At 32.9% G+C, this 18638-nt stretch overlaps 1 protein-coding gene across 1 annotated transcript in view; it reads left to right on the top strand.

Annotated features, from left to right (window-relative positions):
• LOC120768553 overlaps window positions 1-18638 on the top strand; it is a 352878-nt gene that overhangs the window by 171563 nt on the left and 162677 nt on the right. Inside the window, exon 6 of the mRNA XM_040095297.1 lies at window positions 12085-12312. Coding sequence (XP_039951231.1) covers window positions 12085-12312 — 228 coding nt within the window. The remainder of the gene's footprint in view (window positions 1-12084; window positions 12313-18638) is intronic.

The following is an 18638-nucleotide window of genomic DNA, read 5'->3' as shown; positions in this document are numbered from 1 at the left end:
GAAAATGCATTTCTCCGAAAAGGAAGAAGTCGCACGGTGCCATATCAGGTGAATACGGGGAGTGGTTAATGGTTAAAATGTGAGTTTCGACAAATAATCGTCCTTCGAATGTTGGATTCTGAGCAATTTTTGGTCGTCAGTCAATTTGTGCGGAACAAACCGTGCACACACCTTTCGTAAGCCCAAATGTTCGGTCAAAATGCGATAAATCGATGTTTTAGAGATGCTCAATTGCAGTTGCATGATTTTCAATGATGATTTCGGCTGATTTTTGATAAATTCACGCAGAGTTTCGGTGGAATTTCGTTGTTCACGGATTTTGATTGGCCCATATGTTGATCGTCATTTATGTCCTCACGACCACTTTGAAAACGTTGAAACCACTCGTGCACTCTACTATGGGATAGGCAATCATCGCCATTAACTTGTTTCATCAATTGAAACGTTTCGGTAAAAGTTTTACTAATTTAAAAACAAAATTTAATGTTGGCTCTTTGTTCGGAGCTCTTTTTCGCACCGATAACACAAACATACTGACACTTAAAACGCAATAACTTCACTTCCAATTAATGAAATGTCATGAATGTCATGTCTCACTGGACAGTTGATAAAGATAGCAGATTCTAATGCACCAGTCGACATATACATAGATGGCGCCACCAGGGGCGCTAGATTAAAAAAGTCCAATGTTTACTTTGGAAAGCACCTTGTAATACAGAGAAGTTTGTTGAGAAGTGGACAGTGTAGACTTAACATACATTGTCGTCATTCCTGTAAGACCTTAAGTCATTTTGAGAAAGCTTCACATATGATTTTCAGTAGAATATTTACAACAGTCCAGCTTCTTCTTCTTTATTAGCTATAATCAAAGATTTCAATAAATCATATTGAGATCAACGTCTGTAAAATATGTTTACGGTAGTAAAGCAAACACAATCGAATGCTGTCCATAGAAGTCTAGACCACTTTCAATTTCACACCATACAAGTAGCAATCTCACATTCTAGCTATATTTAGAAGGAATGCCCTAAATGTGTGGTGACTATTATGCATACGCGAAATGGACGGATACAACTCTAAAGACCTTATTAGTTAACCCACTTAAGACTCAAACAAGTTATTGTTCTAAGAAAGGTGGTGAAAGGTTCATGCTGCTTGACCTGATGGCTGATGCTGATGGCATTCATAAATGGCAAAAACGATTGTCAACGAACCTCTTAAAACAAAAGTCAAAGTTACCGAATTTAATTTTTTTTTCGAAAATACTATATGAACTGCAATAGGAATAATTGCTGGATACACATTCGGAAATGGGAGTTAAATGTTAAACAATCGGACCTACCTAATCCACATGCATACCAATTTCTATCCGAAAAAATACTGTCAGTTCTGTCGCATTCCGAAAAAGTAGTTGTGGCATCTTTTGGGATTTTATAAGCCAAATAATATATATGATGGAGTTACGTGTTAAGGAATCAGTAACGTGTAGAAGTTCACACAAGTGGGGCAAGTTCTCTGATTGCCATTCACTTGAGAGTGGCCAGAAACGATTCTTTTACATATGGCTCAAGCAGCTTACGACTTCCAATGAAAAAGAAACAATAGACTCGGATGAGAAATCCCCCAAACAATATATAGCGGACCAAAACTGCTTCTGAAACTTGCAATAAACCTCATCGAAAATCAGCAATGGCTATAATCGAATGTGGTCTGTTGCCAACCCCTTTTCAAGCTGTCATTCACCGCCTTGTCTCCGAAAAAAAAAAATTTTAAAAATAAGCTTATAGTTTCAGACTTCATTATACTGCCAACTACCCGTCTAATAAGCTTGCAAAGTCAACGAACATTGCGAGACACAACATTATTTAATCATAACCTAGCCAACACGCTCCCTCAGTGACCCTTCAGTTAGTTTGTGCGCAAAGCTGCATTTGATATGTTTATCCACTTCACTACTTAAGTACCTACTTACAAGCTTCCCCTTTATGTACCGTATGAGTGTTGTAATGAACCCGCAACAATAACAACACCCATGTGCATACAACAACAACGCCAATTGACTTACCGCCAACGCGCACACAAAGCGCTTACATAGTATGTGATGAAAGCTAAGTCAATAAATAACCAATTTCTGCCATGAGCACTGATAGCAGCACACACACACACACACACATATATATATATATATACGTATACTAACAAAAATCACATAAGAAATTTTTAATTACTCAGCTGACACATTACAAGTCTTTTACCCGAAACATTTCGCTGCCACTCGTTTTTGGCGCGCGAGCTTTCACTCTTCGAAAGCATCCATATGCACACACTAACTACTACTGTGCTAGTGTTGGTGTCGTCTTATTTTTGTTGTGCGGTAAATCGCATCACGTTGAGTCGCTTGAGAAAACCGCAATTTTTCAGCTGACTGCTGCATTTAATGCTGCTACATGCCACATAAAACGAAAATACAGCAAAAAGGTGGAAAACGCGAAAAGACATCGAGGAAGATACAGTCAGCGGACGATATAACAGCAGAGAGGCACAGAGCGCAGACGAAAGCATACAATTTTTTGTTGTTAGTGTACCAGAGCAGCGCACTTGACGTGCACCAGCGGTAAGCAAAAAGTTTTTACCAAAGCAGTAGTAACGAAGAAGAAGACGCGACTATAAAAAATGGAAAAAGTGACAAAAGCATCGGAAGCAGACTGTCAGTGTTAAGTAGACAGTGTAATGCAAGGGATTTTAGGTGGCTTCCGAGGTGTGGCCAGGTGGCACGTCAACTTGACGGCAAAGCAATTATTCAAGCAAAAATTAAGAGCTGAAGCATTTCTTTCGCTCCACCTGGAAAATGCAAATAAGAGTGCAGCGTGAGAAATGCTCAAGAATGCGTTAATTGCAAGACAAATGGTGTCGAGCGAAATCAGAAGCTGAGATATTGCACTTTAGTTGCCTTGATTTAGATATGTTGCCAGAGTAACTCTTAATTTTGGGTCATGAGATGGAAGGAAACTTACTTTTTGGTTTTCGTTGAAAAATTGGTTGAAAGAAAGGTGGAAAGAATAGCAACTATTTGTAGATATTTTCTATAAGCCCGAGGATAGCTTGGTGTTTAACGGAAAGATATGGATTATATTTTTCCGATCAACGAAAGCTTCGAATATTGCTAAGAAAACAACCCATCTTTGAATTGTTTTGCTACTTCGTCTGGTTGCAAGCAAGTAGTGAAGAGGTTTGTTGTTTCGCGAGTTGTCTAAAATGTGTTTAAACTGCATGAGAAAACATTGCTGATTTAACGTTACGTATATGTGGACCCGGTGTTCCAAGAACTACATTTGAGAGGGTTCCACATGCCACTGATCTTCTATTACGTCCACTTTGAGCAATAAAGTCGAGTTAACCATTAAACACTATCGGTATATCGAGTTCATTGATCGAGTTTACTGAACAAAGCATTTTGCCACAGCTAACCATTTGTTTCTAAGCTCAGAACATGTAACTCGAGTTTGTGGCGCACACTGATATTGGATATTTTGGAAATCCATGCTGAAAGGCTTCAAACATTACTGCTTTTATGACATATCCATATGTATACCGCCATTAACTCCAGTTAACCATTACACATTAGTTTTATTATTTATTGAAGTATATATTTTACTTTAGAGCATCACTTTTCTTAAAGAAATAACCTTAAGCTCGAACTTATGACTTAACAAAAACTCGCTGTTTCGCACAAATATAAATCGGAGATATTCGATCTTTACAGGATAACCTATTAAACCACATTTAAAATGAAGCTGCTTTTTGGCTGAAAATTTTAGCTTCTTTGAAAATAAAAGTTAAATCTACTTTCAAACACATTTTTCTTCAATATGTAACCCTATTTTTTAACTCGAGTTTATGGGTTTGTATTGCAGCAATAGCTCAAACTAGCATTCAAATACGATTATTAATTTACCATAAGGGAGTGTGACATTTTCCTTTAACTCAATTTCTTTCAAACTCAAAACCTCAAACTCGAGTCTAAATCCAAAAAAAAATCCTACACATGGGCACTTTTAAATATCAACAGTTCTGAAATATTTTCCTTCACTTCAACTATTTTTCCTCTAAAATATGTTACTTTTTCTTAAGTAGATAAACCCTTTTCTTAAATTCGAGTTTAAGAGCTTACGTTGCACCAAAAATTCGAGTTGGCTTTAAATGTATGGAATGAAATATTTTCATTTAACTGAATATATGTTTCTAAACTCAGAATATTAAACTCGAGTTTAAGTCGGAGAAAAGAAATTTTTTTGTTATTTATTCTTATCAGAAACTCGATTTAGTTTTAAGCTCCGATCTTAAATGTAATATTTTTCTTTAACTCAATGATTCTAAACTCAGAACGTTAAACTTGAGTTTAAATCCGTGAAAACAACCTTTACCATTAAATATTTTCTATAAATCAATACCTTTCGAAATAAACATTTTACTTCAGTTCAACTCTTTTTATTCTTAAACACTTTATTTAACACAGGTAACACGTTTTTTATAACACGAGTTTGTAAGTTTATGTTATACTATAAATTTATGTAAGTTAAGTATGGCTTTGAAATAATATTTTTAATGTTTGGAATCACAAATTTTCCTTTAATTCAATATTTGTTCCTAAAGTCAAAACGTTAAACTCGTGTTAAAACCCATGAACCAAAGCCTTCGGAGGGCATTTAATAGTATTTATTTATCAGCAGTTTTGAAAGGTTTTACTTCAGTACAATTCTTTTTTCTAAATCATGACCTCTTCTTAAACCTTTAACTCGTTTTTTTAAACTCGAGTTTACGCGACAAACTCAGTCTTTGAACACATTTTTTTATTTGCCAATTGACATATTTTATATCCCTTTTTTTTAAAATCATTACTTCTTCGTAAACACGTAACTCGTTTTTTAAAACTGGAGTTAACGCGACTAATGAGAGTTAATCTTTAAACACGACTTTTTATTAAAAATCAAATACTTAACTTTAACGTAATATTTTTATCTTAATTACAACATTTTTTAAACCCTTATTTTTTTAAACTCGATTTAAGATTTAGACACAATTTTTTATTTACTAATTGAGATCTTTTACTTTGGCAAAATATTTTTTCTAAATCATGATTTCCTTTTAACTCTTTTTTAAAATCGAGTTTAACGTCATACCTCAGTATAATACTTTTTTTAAAATCATGACTTTTTCGTAAACACGTAACCCGTTTTTTTAAACTCGAGTTTACGCGACAAATTCGAATTAATTTTTAAACACGACTTTTTATTAGCAGTCAAATACTTAACTTTAACGTAATATTTTTTTTAATCATTATTTTTTTTAAACCCTTAACTCGTTTTTTTAAACTCGAGTTAAGATTTAGGCACAATTTTTTATTTACCAAATGAAATATTTTACTTTGGCGAAGTATTTTTCTTTCTAAACATGTAACTCTTTTTTAAAACCGAGTTAACTCGACAAACTCGAGTTAGTCTTTAAACACGATTTTTTATTTTACCAAATGAGATATTTTTCTTTAGCATAATATTTTTTTAATCATGATTTCTCCTTTAACAATTAACTCCTTTTTTAACTCGAGTTTACGCGATAACTCATACTATACATTGATTAAAACAGTCTATATCCAAATAGAATTTATATGTACAACTAACTCTTTAACTACTTTAAGGAAATATATCTATATAGTAAGTATATTTTCTCAAAGAACACATCTACATATAAGCAGTACACACATATGTACACACATACGTATGTATATAGTACGTCTCTATATCCACATATTTTACAATTTATGATTTCGGCACGTACCTGAGTTTCTATATTCTCATTTGCATCGCTGTCTTTGCAATCTTCTTGCACAATACACCACTCATACACACACGCACACGCACACGTTCATATACATACATATACTTGTATAAATTAATATAAGCTAAATGTACTACACCTTGGAGTAACCGCTGCCAACCGTTGCGCAGCTGTTTCGCTTTTTCACAAAGATTAAGCTGAACTCCTTGCGCTTAGTAACCCACATTCAGCTTGTTATACGCTTTCGTGCTTCAACTGCTGTTATCCTGGCAATATTATACTTATGTAAATGATTATAGATGATCTTTAAACGTTTACCTTCATTTCGAAAATGAATACAACGTGACGGCAAACACGTTGCGACGCCCGGCAAACTTTCCACTAAGAGTTGGCCAATATTCGCAGGTTACGTGGCGTGAACGAGAGAGGTGGAGAAGAGAGCGTGTCAACGTAACGGTGAATATTACGAGCGTCCCTCGGGCGTACTTTTCACTTTTTGCCCTTGCATACTTAATGCTTTGCAGACGGTTTGCTATTTCTCTTCGTTTTCTAATAGATAATGTTTGTGCTCTTGTGATTTTTGTGTGATTTTCATTTTTATTTACCAATTTTTTTGTTTTGCGCATCTCTTCTGCTTTTCATTTTTTATTTATTTTTTTTATTTATACTTCTTTGTGCCCATCATTTTTGCTCATTTGCCCAACGACTCCTGAGAGTTCTCGCTTTTACCGTTTAATAGCAATTTTGGAAACTCTGAAAAGTTTGAGGTCATTTTGTTTTCGAATTCGGCGCATTTGGAAGCACAGCCGCGTGCAATATTTGATTTATGTCAGAGGTAATTTTGTTCAGTATTGTGTGCCTTCAAATCAGTTGGCGCATTTGGGAATTTCCTACTTCTAAGATTTAATGGCAGCAATTTTCTTTTTATTTATTTTTAATTTTTCTATATTTCTCTGTTAAATCACTTGGAATATGTCAACGCACTCTGCGATTTAGAAAATTGGTCAATTTTATGTGCGCATGGAAGAAAATTGAAAAATATTTCATCCCAATAGCGAAATGGCTGCATAAAATGGGGAAAAATACCAAAGGGAATTTAAAAAAAATTATTTGTAAACTGCTTTCTTTCTTCTCAAATGCAAAAATGTTTATAAAAACTGTTTTTTTTCTGTTTATATAGCAATTAAATAAGGCCTCAATAGATTATCTTTCTTTATTTTGCAATAATAATAAAAAACATTTAATCATAAAGGCGAAATGAAAGCATGAGAAGAGAAAAGTACAGAAAAGGTTTGAAAATTCCAAGACATTTTTTACCTCCCAACTGCTAAAAGTTTTGTTAGATCTGCTATCTTGAGATCATATTCCTATAAGGTAATTTATTTTGTATAAAAAACACCTCTTTTGCTAATCTTTTTTCAGTTTTCCATTGATCCAAGGCTGAGCTGATCCTCGCCTCTTTCTATAATCAATAAAATTATTTGATATCAGCCTATATGTAGGCAACAATTCAGACCTTCTAAGCCTTAGAAAATTTTTCAACTTTTTTTTTCAATAATTTATAGTAGAAACTGCCGGTTTAGCCTCACCTTATTCATAGCAAATGCAAATATTCCATACCAGTCTAAATAAAGGCACCAAATCGGCTATTCTAAACCTTAGAAACTTCTTAAAAACTATTTTTAAAAATTTAACATTGAAAGTGCTGGCTTATCCCCACTTTATTTATAACGAATACAAATACTTGATATCAGCCTGAATGTAGGCAACAATTCGGTTTGATTAATATATGTGAATCCAATTGTATTTCTCAAATCAGCATATGTCATTTAACATAAAACTTATAAAAAAAATTGCTTCTTTTTACCAAATAAAAGGAAATACAGTATATATCAGAATTAAGTATACATTTAGGCGGAAGAATAAAATACGAAAATTAATATTTTTTGTTGCTGTAGTCACATACGCAGTGAATTGTCGCTAAATTAAAATAAAACATTGCATAAAGTATGTAGCTTTTAATGAAGCTTTTGAGTGATTTGTGAGATTAGCAGTTCCATTATATATTTTACAAAGCTCCTACAAATATGGGGATTTATGCTAAAAGTAGTTATATGCTTCATTTGGAAATAAAGCATTTTTTGTATTCTTTTTTTGTGTTATTTTTTTTTCCTTACTTGTCTGCTATTAAATATTCTATTTCCCAGCTTCCAAAATCGTACTTTAAATTAAAAAGTGCTTACTTGAAAAATGTATCTGCCTTTTATACACCTCGTAGCCGCCTCCTCCTACTTCTCCATTTTTCCAATTCAATTTCTTGCTTTACAGCTGCAATAAAAAGCTTCTATTGCAAAGATTTGCCTGATGCAAACTTGCTTATCTTGCTGTTTGGCAAAAAAGGTGAAAGAATCCGAAAATCTATTTGATTTTGTCTGCTCAGCCAAGCTGTGTTTCGAACCACATACACCTGTATATTAACATTAATATGCTGTGAAATTGTTATCAGGTGTAATATTTAGACTAAAAAAGCTGACAAATGCAAATATCAAAAGAAATAGCTTTAAAAAGAACGTTAGCTGCACTCTTAAGCACTGAAAAGGAGCAGATAAAGCGTTTAAGCGTATTTTGAACAGAAATCTGAAGACCTATTTCTATGTTGTTGGAAAGTGGATTAGGAAAATTATAGATATAACTTTTAAGCTTACAAAGGAGCAGATAAAGTTAGAGTTTTCGAGGTATTTGATTGCATTAGAAATTACTCACAATAACTCGCGCGGCTTAATATAGAGTAATAGATTATAAGATTAGACTCATAACATAGCGCAATAGATTCCTATCATCCTCATGAAGCAGGTGATGATTAAGAAGATTCAGAGCACATTTAGTCACAATAGAACGAACCATAATAAAACCTTTCTTAGCCAATTATTCTAATCGATGACTGACTACAAATAATGACACAAATTACAGCAATGTATTAAACTCTCTCTCACTCCATTGTTAGCTGTTTTAATCTACCATTTTTATTGCTTTGTATTCGCTTAGATTTTATGACATTACATATACCGCAAACTGTTAAAGCATAAATGTATTAATTAGCCCTTTTTATGGCGCAGAATAAAATCAGTATTAACTATGTGGATTACCAGTGGTAAATACAAGCTCAAAAAACTATGGTCTTGGCGGGGAGAACCAGGAATTTATGTGTCAGTATATCAAATGTGGTGTTTACAATTCATTTACAAATGTATGAAAGTGCAGAAAGAAGAATATACACTTTTATTTAAGATTTGTATGTATATAAAGACAGAACGACCGCATAAGCGCTGTCTACACCGATAAATAAAAAGATATAAGTTTTAGGCAACAAAATTTTGTTTTATTTACGTTTCTTAGGGAGAGCAAAGAAAAAAAAAACGATTTTATGGTTTATGAAGTAAAAAAAATATTTTCATTAAAAATATCATAAGTTTTCAACACTTAAGGTTAAAGAGTTTTTAGTATAGTTAGTTCGCAGATTCTGTTAGAGCAAAAAATTCCCAAAAACTGTAGAAAGAAAGGTTTAAATATGTAATCAACCCCCAAGGGACAAACTCAGGCTACTTGTCGCCTTCTACTACCGGTCATTGTAAGCTCAAGAAGCACTTATATGTATAACATGGGTCTAGCTTCTTGTGCGATTTGCCGGTTGTGCGACCTGGAGCCTAAAACTCTAGAACATCTGCTAATTGACTGACAGTCTGTAGGCGCGGGATAAAGGCCCTTGGAGCCATGTCTCCAAATAGAGATCACATCACCTCAATAGCACCTAGCAGTATATTAGAATTTATCAATATGCTGGGGCTAGGTGAGTGGTTATAACTTAGGAGAGGGCACAATAGACCTTAGGTCGCTCTGCAATCCTCATTTATTTATCTAATTTTATCTAATCTAAAAGGAAATTATTTTCTAATAAAAAATTCTTATACACATTTAAATGTTTGAAAGGTGAAATTCAATACATGTCGAAGATTTTTTTATGAAAAACTGTAAACGTTCACCGACATCTTTTAAACTTAAACTGAGATTATTAATTGAAGAAAAAAATTAACGAAAGGCGAAATGGAAGCAAAAAAAAAAAAACCGGGCTTACAGGACTATCTTTTTCTCTGTACAGATACACATGTGTGTACGTACAACCCACAAAATTGTTTTCATTTCTCTTTTGGACTTACCCTAATGTTATAATAACATAAGTATACGAATAAATCTCAAACTTAGGCCAGAAAATTCTAGCAGTTGTTTGATTAACATAACTTAACCTATAAAAATTATCAAGTGAAACCACACAGTTATTAATTCTATCCTATGAATTGTTGTTAGCATTTTATATGTATACTCTTTTTTATTTCTAAGTATAATCTGTGACGTTTGCTGAACACATGTACTTATAAATATATTCAAAGTTTTTTCACATTTCTTGATAAATATGTATTTTGGTACGTACTGTCCAGAGAAATAAAATTTTATGACATCATTGAAATTCCAAGTACCTCTTCACCTCTCCTTTTACTAATATATTATGTATGTATGATCAATGTATTTGACCCACTTTATACATTAAACTATTATATTGATTTCACAGAATTCATTTAACATTTATACTAACATAGTAGCTAAGCCTTAGAAAAAATATAAGCATGACAATGTTTGAGACAATAAACTCATTGTTAACAACATATTTTGCTGGAAAGAAGAAGTGAAAACGCTCTTGAAAGCTGAGGAACTAGTTTGCGTATGATACAGTTAGACAGACGAAAATGGCTAGACCGACCCAGTTTGTCACGCTGGCCACTAATTTATATATTTTACAAGATTTTCAACGCTGTGTGTTACAAACTTCGCGATACACTGTTCAACATATAAAAATCATAGGTAAACTTTCATGCTTTAATCGTAAAAATTTAAAGTCTGTAAGATAAACTGAAATCATTACATTATTGCACTTTAGCCTAAATGTAGGAAACTTTTCATAAGTGTTCTCGTGACTTACGTATGTCAACGTGAAGTAAAGTTAGGTTAGATGGCTGCTCTGGGGAGATCGTACGTGGGCTGCTATATGTAGTTCGTTGTGAAGCACAGAAAAGAAGAACTAATGTGTGAAGTAAATTTGTCACACAGTTGGGCAGGGTGATCAAATACCAAATTATATTTTTAAACTTTGCTGTTATCATAAATATATTAAAAATGTGGCACTAAATTAGAGAAGTATTCATGTTCTCATAATGATCTTCAAACAAATAATATTCGATATGCCAAGCTTCGCTTTAAAACTTCCGTCTTATGAACGCATTGAATAACTAATATTCCCCTCCATATTTTATTTGATTGTTCCATAAAGTTTTCCTTTCATCATCTTTAGCAATTACTTAAGAAATGTCTAGAGCAAAATAAATATATAAATCTCTATTTCTGGCTTTGTAAGATATTGTAAGCATTATTTATTTTTGCGCTGCTATAAAATAAGTGAGCAAGAGAGAATAGAAGGGAATAATAAGTTGAAATTTTTTTATTTATTTCCCATTGATTTTCGCTGATTACTTGAAAATGGAAACAGAATTATAAATAGCGAAAGCAGTAAAAAGCTAATGCAGAAGTAAATAAAAAAATATGTCAAAGGATAAAAGAAATAGGTTGGATGAATTTGTGTGGCATATAAATAGGCGCTTAATGCAATTGATAAATATTTTAGGTATTTACATTAAGGATATATACTCTTAGAAGTAAATGAAACGTTGCGTTTTTGGATACTTTTAGAAGAATTTTTATGATATAGAAATATAAATATCAAAATTATATTATTTATAAAATATACAAATTATCGAATTTCCAAAAAAAAAAAACTATTTTGAGTGAAACAAAACACTTCAAAGTGTCTCAATTCAATCGAAGTTATTATCGAAAATCTTGTACTTTCAATTATTACCTGACAAATGTGCCTTAAAGAGTCGATGGAATATCTAAGTCTATTTGCCCCGCCAAATCTTACAAATACGCTCATATCTCCGAAACAATAAGCCGGTTTGACTTCGAATTTTCGGAAAACATTCTCACATATCTTTATGCCAAACAAAAAAATTATTATTTTTTTAATTCACAAGTAAATTGAATTTAAAGTAATATTTTAAATTATGTATAACTAAATAAGTTTCCTCCGTAAGCTAAAAACCAATTTTAAATAAACTAAATTTTATTTTTCTTTCCTTCCAGCTCATGCGCGTCTTACGCAATTTCAACATCACAAAAATCAGCGATTTAGAATTAATCTCGAACAGCACCGATCGCTTAGACATCACATTTCATTTCTTCGGCGTGAAGGGCGATTCGAATCGCATACGTGAGGCTATCACGCGTATGGTGGAGCGTGGGCGTATTGGGAATATTACACTAGTTTCCAATTACCATTTGTTTGACGAGAACCCACCGCTGAATTTATTGGTGAGTATTAAATAAATAGTTTTATTTATTCTATAAGAGAGCTTAATCACCACTAAGTTTACATTACATGCAGATTTTAAGAGAAAAGATTTACTTATGGTTCTGCGACATATGAAAAATATGGTTAAAAAAAACTTTAAAAGGCGTTATTCTGTATCCTGATTGAGTATGAATTTTTGACTTATGTTAGTCTTTTCTTTTTCCCCTTAATCCACTTTATAGCTCCCTTTATTTATTTGCGCAACTAGATGGGATTCTCAAAGTGTGTAAATTTCGCACAACTGCTTTCTCTCTCTCTCTTTTTCTCTCATTCATTCGCTCTCTCTTACACTCATTATAAACTTCCCCATATCCCTGTTTAATACTTTCTCTCTCGCTTTCACTCACTTTGTCTCTCTCACTCGCTCTGTTGTTCTCCCTCTACCTCTGCCAGGCTCTCAATTTGTCTTTTCTTTTATTCCTCTCCCTCCCTATCTCCCTTCTCTGTATCACTTTTTCTCTCGCTATCACTGATTATTTTTATTTTTTCACTCTATCCCTATTATTTACTCTCTCTCCCCCACCCTATCTCTCTCCCTCTAGCTCTCTTGTATTTTCTTTCTCTCTTTCTCCCGCACTCCTTTCACTCACTTTGTCCATCTTACTTCCTCTCTGTCCCCCTGTCCCTCTCTCTCCCTCTACTTCCTCTGTGTTTTAACTTTCTCTTTCTCCCACATTCCTCTCTCCTCTAGCGAAAACTTGAATATGAAAAGTAATCACCCATAAGTTCTTATTTTGGGCTGATCGAATAACCTCATCTCTTTGACTTCACTCATTTTACCATACTTTGAAAAATGAAGTGTCATTATTATAATTATCATCTTAACCACCAAATAACAAAACCGCAATTAATTTCACCCTCCCTTAAATGTCGCATATTTATATGATCTCATAACCCTCTGCACACAAAGCGCTCAGCAGCTGAGTACATTGAATAAAAGTATGAAACTTCACAACTCAAATGTGTGTGTATGTAAGGGTGTACAAGTGTTGAGGTCTATAAGTGTTAATTAATTTTCCCCATTTAAGGTATATACTGGCATTTAAAGCGATACTTGAACGCATTGAAAACAATGAAAGCGATAAAAAATCAATTAACACTTATATTTACTCTCACCACTTGTCCACCTGTACGTGCACTACAACAACAACAACAAAGAGCGCTGTTACTTAACTTGCTGCATACACTCTCTCGGCCACACAAGATCATCTGTGTAATTAAACGGATATTTGTAAATATTTATTTGTATGCGTAAGGGTTACCAACGGCGCTGACATCAAATATTTACACACACACACACACACTCACGTTCGCGCTTACTTTGCACTTTTTTAACAACCGTCACTCAATACTTTTAATTAAAAATACACAATCACACGCATATGCAGGCGCATAACTGTCATTTACTCACACTCATATTATATATACTTATGTGTAATATAAAAAATTTAAAATTGCTGACACAATAATGCGCACAAAAGTATGCAATATTTATGAGATAATGTACGGTGGCTGTAATATGTATAAGGAATTACTGGGGAATATTTATTTTGAGAAAAATTTTGATATCATCTTTTTCGTAAAAATATAATTGTTTAAAAATAAAAATAATAATATAAAAAAAATATAAAAGAAAGTAATAAAATAAATATTTTATTAAAAAAAAATTAAATATTAAAAAAAAGTTATTCAAAAAAAAACAGAAAAGAATAATTTTTTGGTTCACAATTGGTAAAACCACATTTCAAAAACAATTCTGAAACAAATAAAAACCAATAAAATTTTCAAACAAATTTTTAACAAAATTAAATTTAACTAATTTGTAATAAAAACTAATTTTGAAAATTTAAAAAAAAAATCGAAAACAAAATAATCTGTAAAATAGTACCAAAATTAAAACGAAAATTATTTTAAAAATTTAATCTTTTAAAATATATGTATGTATGTACACATAATCAAATTCGAATTTTCGAAAAAATCAGTTTCGAAATTTCTTAAAATAATTCTTTATAGTAATCAATGCAAAATAATACTCACACTAAAGCAGAACACATTTTCAAAAAAAAAAATTCGAAAAATGTTAGTTTCCAAATTTAGAACAAGCATCGTTTCAAAATTATACCAAAAATAATAAAAACTAAGTAAAGAAGTTTGAATATTGCTCAAAACAATACAAAAATTATTAGTTGTAATACAGAATTTTCAAAAAGTTAGTCGGTTTCACATTCTTAACAAAAATCCGTTTAAAAATACTGAAAACAAATTCAAAATAATTACAATATTATATTATACTATTATGACACAAACATATTTCAAAAAATAAAAAAAAAAATCATAAAAAATTTTTGCTCATCACTTCACCTCTTTTGCCCCACCGTGCAATGTTCATAAAAGCATGGCATCATTTGTGGGCGACGCTGTGCGGCAACACTTAACACTTTCACACTCTTTTGGAAATGAAAACGTGCAACACAAACACACACAAACAAAGTCGGTAAATAATTTAAATAGTGCATGAGCGCCGTTGCTACCACCTGCAGCAATGGTGTACAAAAATAATTATTATTCATGAATCCATAAACAATATACTCATTAAAAATGACCGACAAGTACATATTGTTATGTTATTGCCATTTGCCAGCGTTATTGTTGCTTTTGTGTTTTTGTGTGTGTGTGTGTGCACTCTTATGGCAAGTGTTGTACGCTTCATAGGCCAATCAATCATCAACACACATACATACATACAAAGAAAATAAAGTGCTTTTATATATGTATTTAACCAATAATTGAAATGGCTGCGACTAAATGTTGAGTTATATAACGCTTGTTTATTGGAACAATAACGGTATATGGCCATTGTAATGGCCTTCAATGCAGAGGCAGGCAGTATTGAGTAGTCTTTATGAATAATAATTGCGGTGAATTAAAGCAGCAGCTGATTGCAAATTTTTATATCAGTGGATGGTTTTTTCATGATTCACACTTTGTGTTCTTTTGTGTTAAGATATGCCTTGGGATGTATGAATAACAAGAAAATCATTATGATGTACTCATATAAGGTGTTGCTTGCGGTAAAATGAAGGACTTGCATAAGTAATTAGTAAGCTTGCGTACAATTAGGCAGCATTTATGAAGGCCATGTTCGATTCGCCACTAGCCTGTTTGTTGTTATCATTATACCTAGCAAACATAAACGGCATACAGTTAGATTCTATAAAAAAGAGCTACTTTACGTTATTCTACCCTTGGTTGAATACAGTAGTTTAGCTGTTTTAAAACACTTATGCAGCTTTTTGCCATTTAAGTTACTTAATACCAGTTTAGCTATTTTATACCAGTTTAGTTTTTTAAACCAGTTTAGTTATTTCATACTAAGTTAACTATTTTATACCATTTTGTTTTTTATACCAGTTTAGTTTTTATACCAGTTTAGATTTTTTACCAGTTTGGTTTTATGCGAATTTAGTTATTTAATATCACTTTATTTGTTTTATATCAATTAAGTTTTTTATACCAGTTTAGTTTTTTATACCGGTTTCGTTGTTTTATACCAGTTTAGATGTTTCTTATTCAATTGGCCACTTGTTTGTTTACTCGTATCTTTATGTGGAGACAGCAAAATAGTTACACAGTTGGAATCAATAAAGGTCATTACGAGAACTAATTGAACTGGTACAAATTAAACGCTAATTATGCTAACTCTTCTTGATTAGACTAATTTATCTGTTTTATACCAGTTGCTTATTTTATTTGACACTATTTCAGGTTTTTACTTTTGCAGGTAGCTAAAGTAAGGTACTTATTAATATTATATTAGTTACAATCGTCAGCAGGGATGCCACTTAGACATCTTAGTACGCCGGTTAATTGTGATATTTGAAATTTCTAAATATGATCTTAAAGACCATTATAATTTAAGAAAGCGCTAAGAACCTACAAAAAGTATTTTTAGGCAGCTAACTGAAACTGATAGCTATTTGACCAGGTGCGACGTAAATATGAGTGCCGAGGGGTTTAACCTGGGTCTTGCAAAAGCTGCACAATAGAGGAGAAAGTGCCAGTCACCTTCCAGACTACAACTTTTACAATTTGGTATTGAACAAACAATTGCGGAAATAGGAACATGAGAACCAGTTGAAACAAATAGATGAACCTTCTGCATTCTACTCTAGACCAGAAGGGTCTCGCGGTCACTCAGGCCTGTTCATCGACGCTTGACGCTCACGCCAGTTTAAGAGTGCAAGAACGCAGGAGGACAACGGGGATCCAACTCATTTATACTAAAATGTTACTGGAACTATGCTACCTCCTTATTTCAAACAAAACAATATATACCAGACCTTCTATATCCAGCTCATCAGCCTTGCAGTATTCAGCAATTCCGCTATGTTCAGATATTCTTCAAAAGAGTCTTATGTATATTGAAGTAGCTTAATGCTATTGACGTAAGCAGGGAGTGCCTGACCAACTTTGAGCGCACATTGAACGAGGTCATAGCTAATCTGCTCCTGCTTAAATAGCAGCTATTTCCGCTTTTTCAATAAAACTTCCCCACCACCCCTCCTCACTGCGCTTCTTCACCAACGATTTAACGCCGTTCCAATATTCTTTGTCGGTATGTAAGCAGAAAAAAGCCAATATGAGTAGTCAACAGTCTTAGTTTCAATAATGTAAATTTCAGAATATCCATGTTTGAGCCCTTTCATATACCCAGCCACACGGAGTTTTAAGAGTGATACAATGCACTTGTTGGCAATATCTTCCGGTGCTTTGAGTACAATGTCATTTAGTCCCATGGTTGGTTTCCTCCATAGATATCGGCGTGAGCCACTCTGTGGACACTTTTTAGCGAGCGTTCCTTTTAATAGACGAATACTTCAAAATATATTTTCGGCTTGACCAGAATTTTATATAGTAGAGTAGTAATGATGTATTGGGAAGAGATGGATCTGTCACCAAAAGTGCTAATGCATCCCTTTTGGTGACAGATCCATCTCTTTCCAATACATCAGTATATGGCAAGCACTTCCCACAAAAGAAAGATGATAATAACTATAGCTATAGCTGTTTCCCTATACCCATGGGGATCTATGTAGTATTGTTTGAGGTTCCGTTGGTGAAAATACAGCAAGGTTTTATGATGTTCTTGACAAATAACTTTGACAATTAGAACTTCCCTAACGTAAAAGCCCCGAATTAAAGAAATATTTGTAAGGCTTCAATCTGAATTGATTACAGAGCCGAGTCTGCAAAGGATTTTTAAACGAATGCTGATATAGTTATAAATATAAAGCCTTTACTCTCTCAATATTCATCATATCTCCTAAGCGAGTGTTCTTTTGCAACTTGTTGTTACCACCAGGAATTGACTCAAATTATCTTTCTCTTTGCTTTTGCGAATATCATATACATGCCTACATATAAAATAATTATATATAATATATACGGATACTTATTACACTAGTGCAGAAACCTTTGAAAATGATCAAAAGTGAAAGAAATTCATAGTACCTTGAAACCCATCCTAAGAGGAGGGGGTTAATCTTTTAAGGCTTAAAACCGGTTTAAATCGATTTCCGGGAAAATGACATGGAAAGATAGATGATAATGTTGTAGGTAAAACAAAGGTCCATAACTTTTTTACTAACACCATTTTCACATAAACTCAAAATTTGTATGAAAAAATCAAATAACCAAGTTTTCGGGGCATCTTGTATAAAAATTTCCATGATGGGCTTGGCATCGTCCACTTTTAGGTAAAATCACAAATTTTAGGAACTGCTCAACCGATTTAAATTAAATCGGTACATAACAATACTCTGGCGTTCTCATTTCACATTGCGAAAATGGGCGAAATCAGACTCCATCCACGACTATATCCTACCCTATTGGAACATACCATATAACACAATTTTTAGTTTCGTTTGATTCTTGCACCTTTCGGTACACATGTAAATCAAGAAGAAATTATTATAACGTGATAAAACCTTGGACGAACAATCCCGTTAGAGTGTTCCAACTTATGACAAAAAATTTTTAAAATCCAACAAAAACTGTTCAAGCCGCTAGGTATTGAATGTTTGGATCCAGAGTCTATAGTTGATTTTTTACCTGAAATATAGGTAAATAGAGGTTATATATAGTTAAAATTCAGAAATAATATTTTCCTGCTAATGGTATACCTGTGTATCAAAAATTGCTTAAATTATGTCAATATTTTCCTTTCATATACAAAAACACAACTATTTTCGAACTTACAGCTGACTTTATACCGCATATATCGGCC

The sequence above is a fragment of the Bactrocera tryoni genome, chromosome 2, assembly GCF_016617805.1.
Source record: "Bactrocera tryoni isolate S06 chromosome 2, CSIRO_BtryS06_freeze2, whole genome shotgun sequence".
Taxonomy (NCBI): domain Eukaryota; kingdom Metazoa; phylum Arthropoda; class Insecta; order Diptera; family Tephritidae; genus Bactrocera; species Bactrocera tryoni.
The sequence above is the reverse complement of the archived record's forward strand: the minus strand, read 5'-3'. Positions and strand labels throughout refer to the sequence as shown.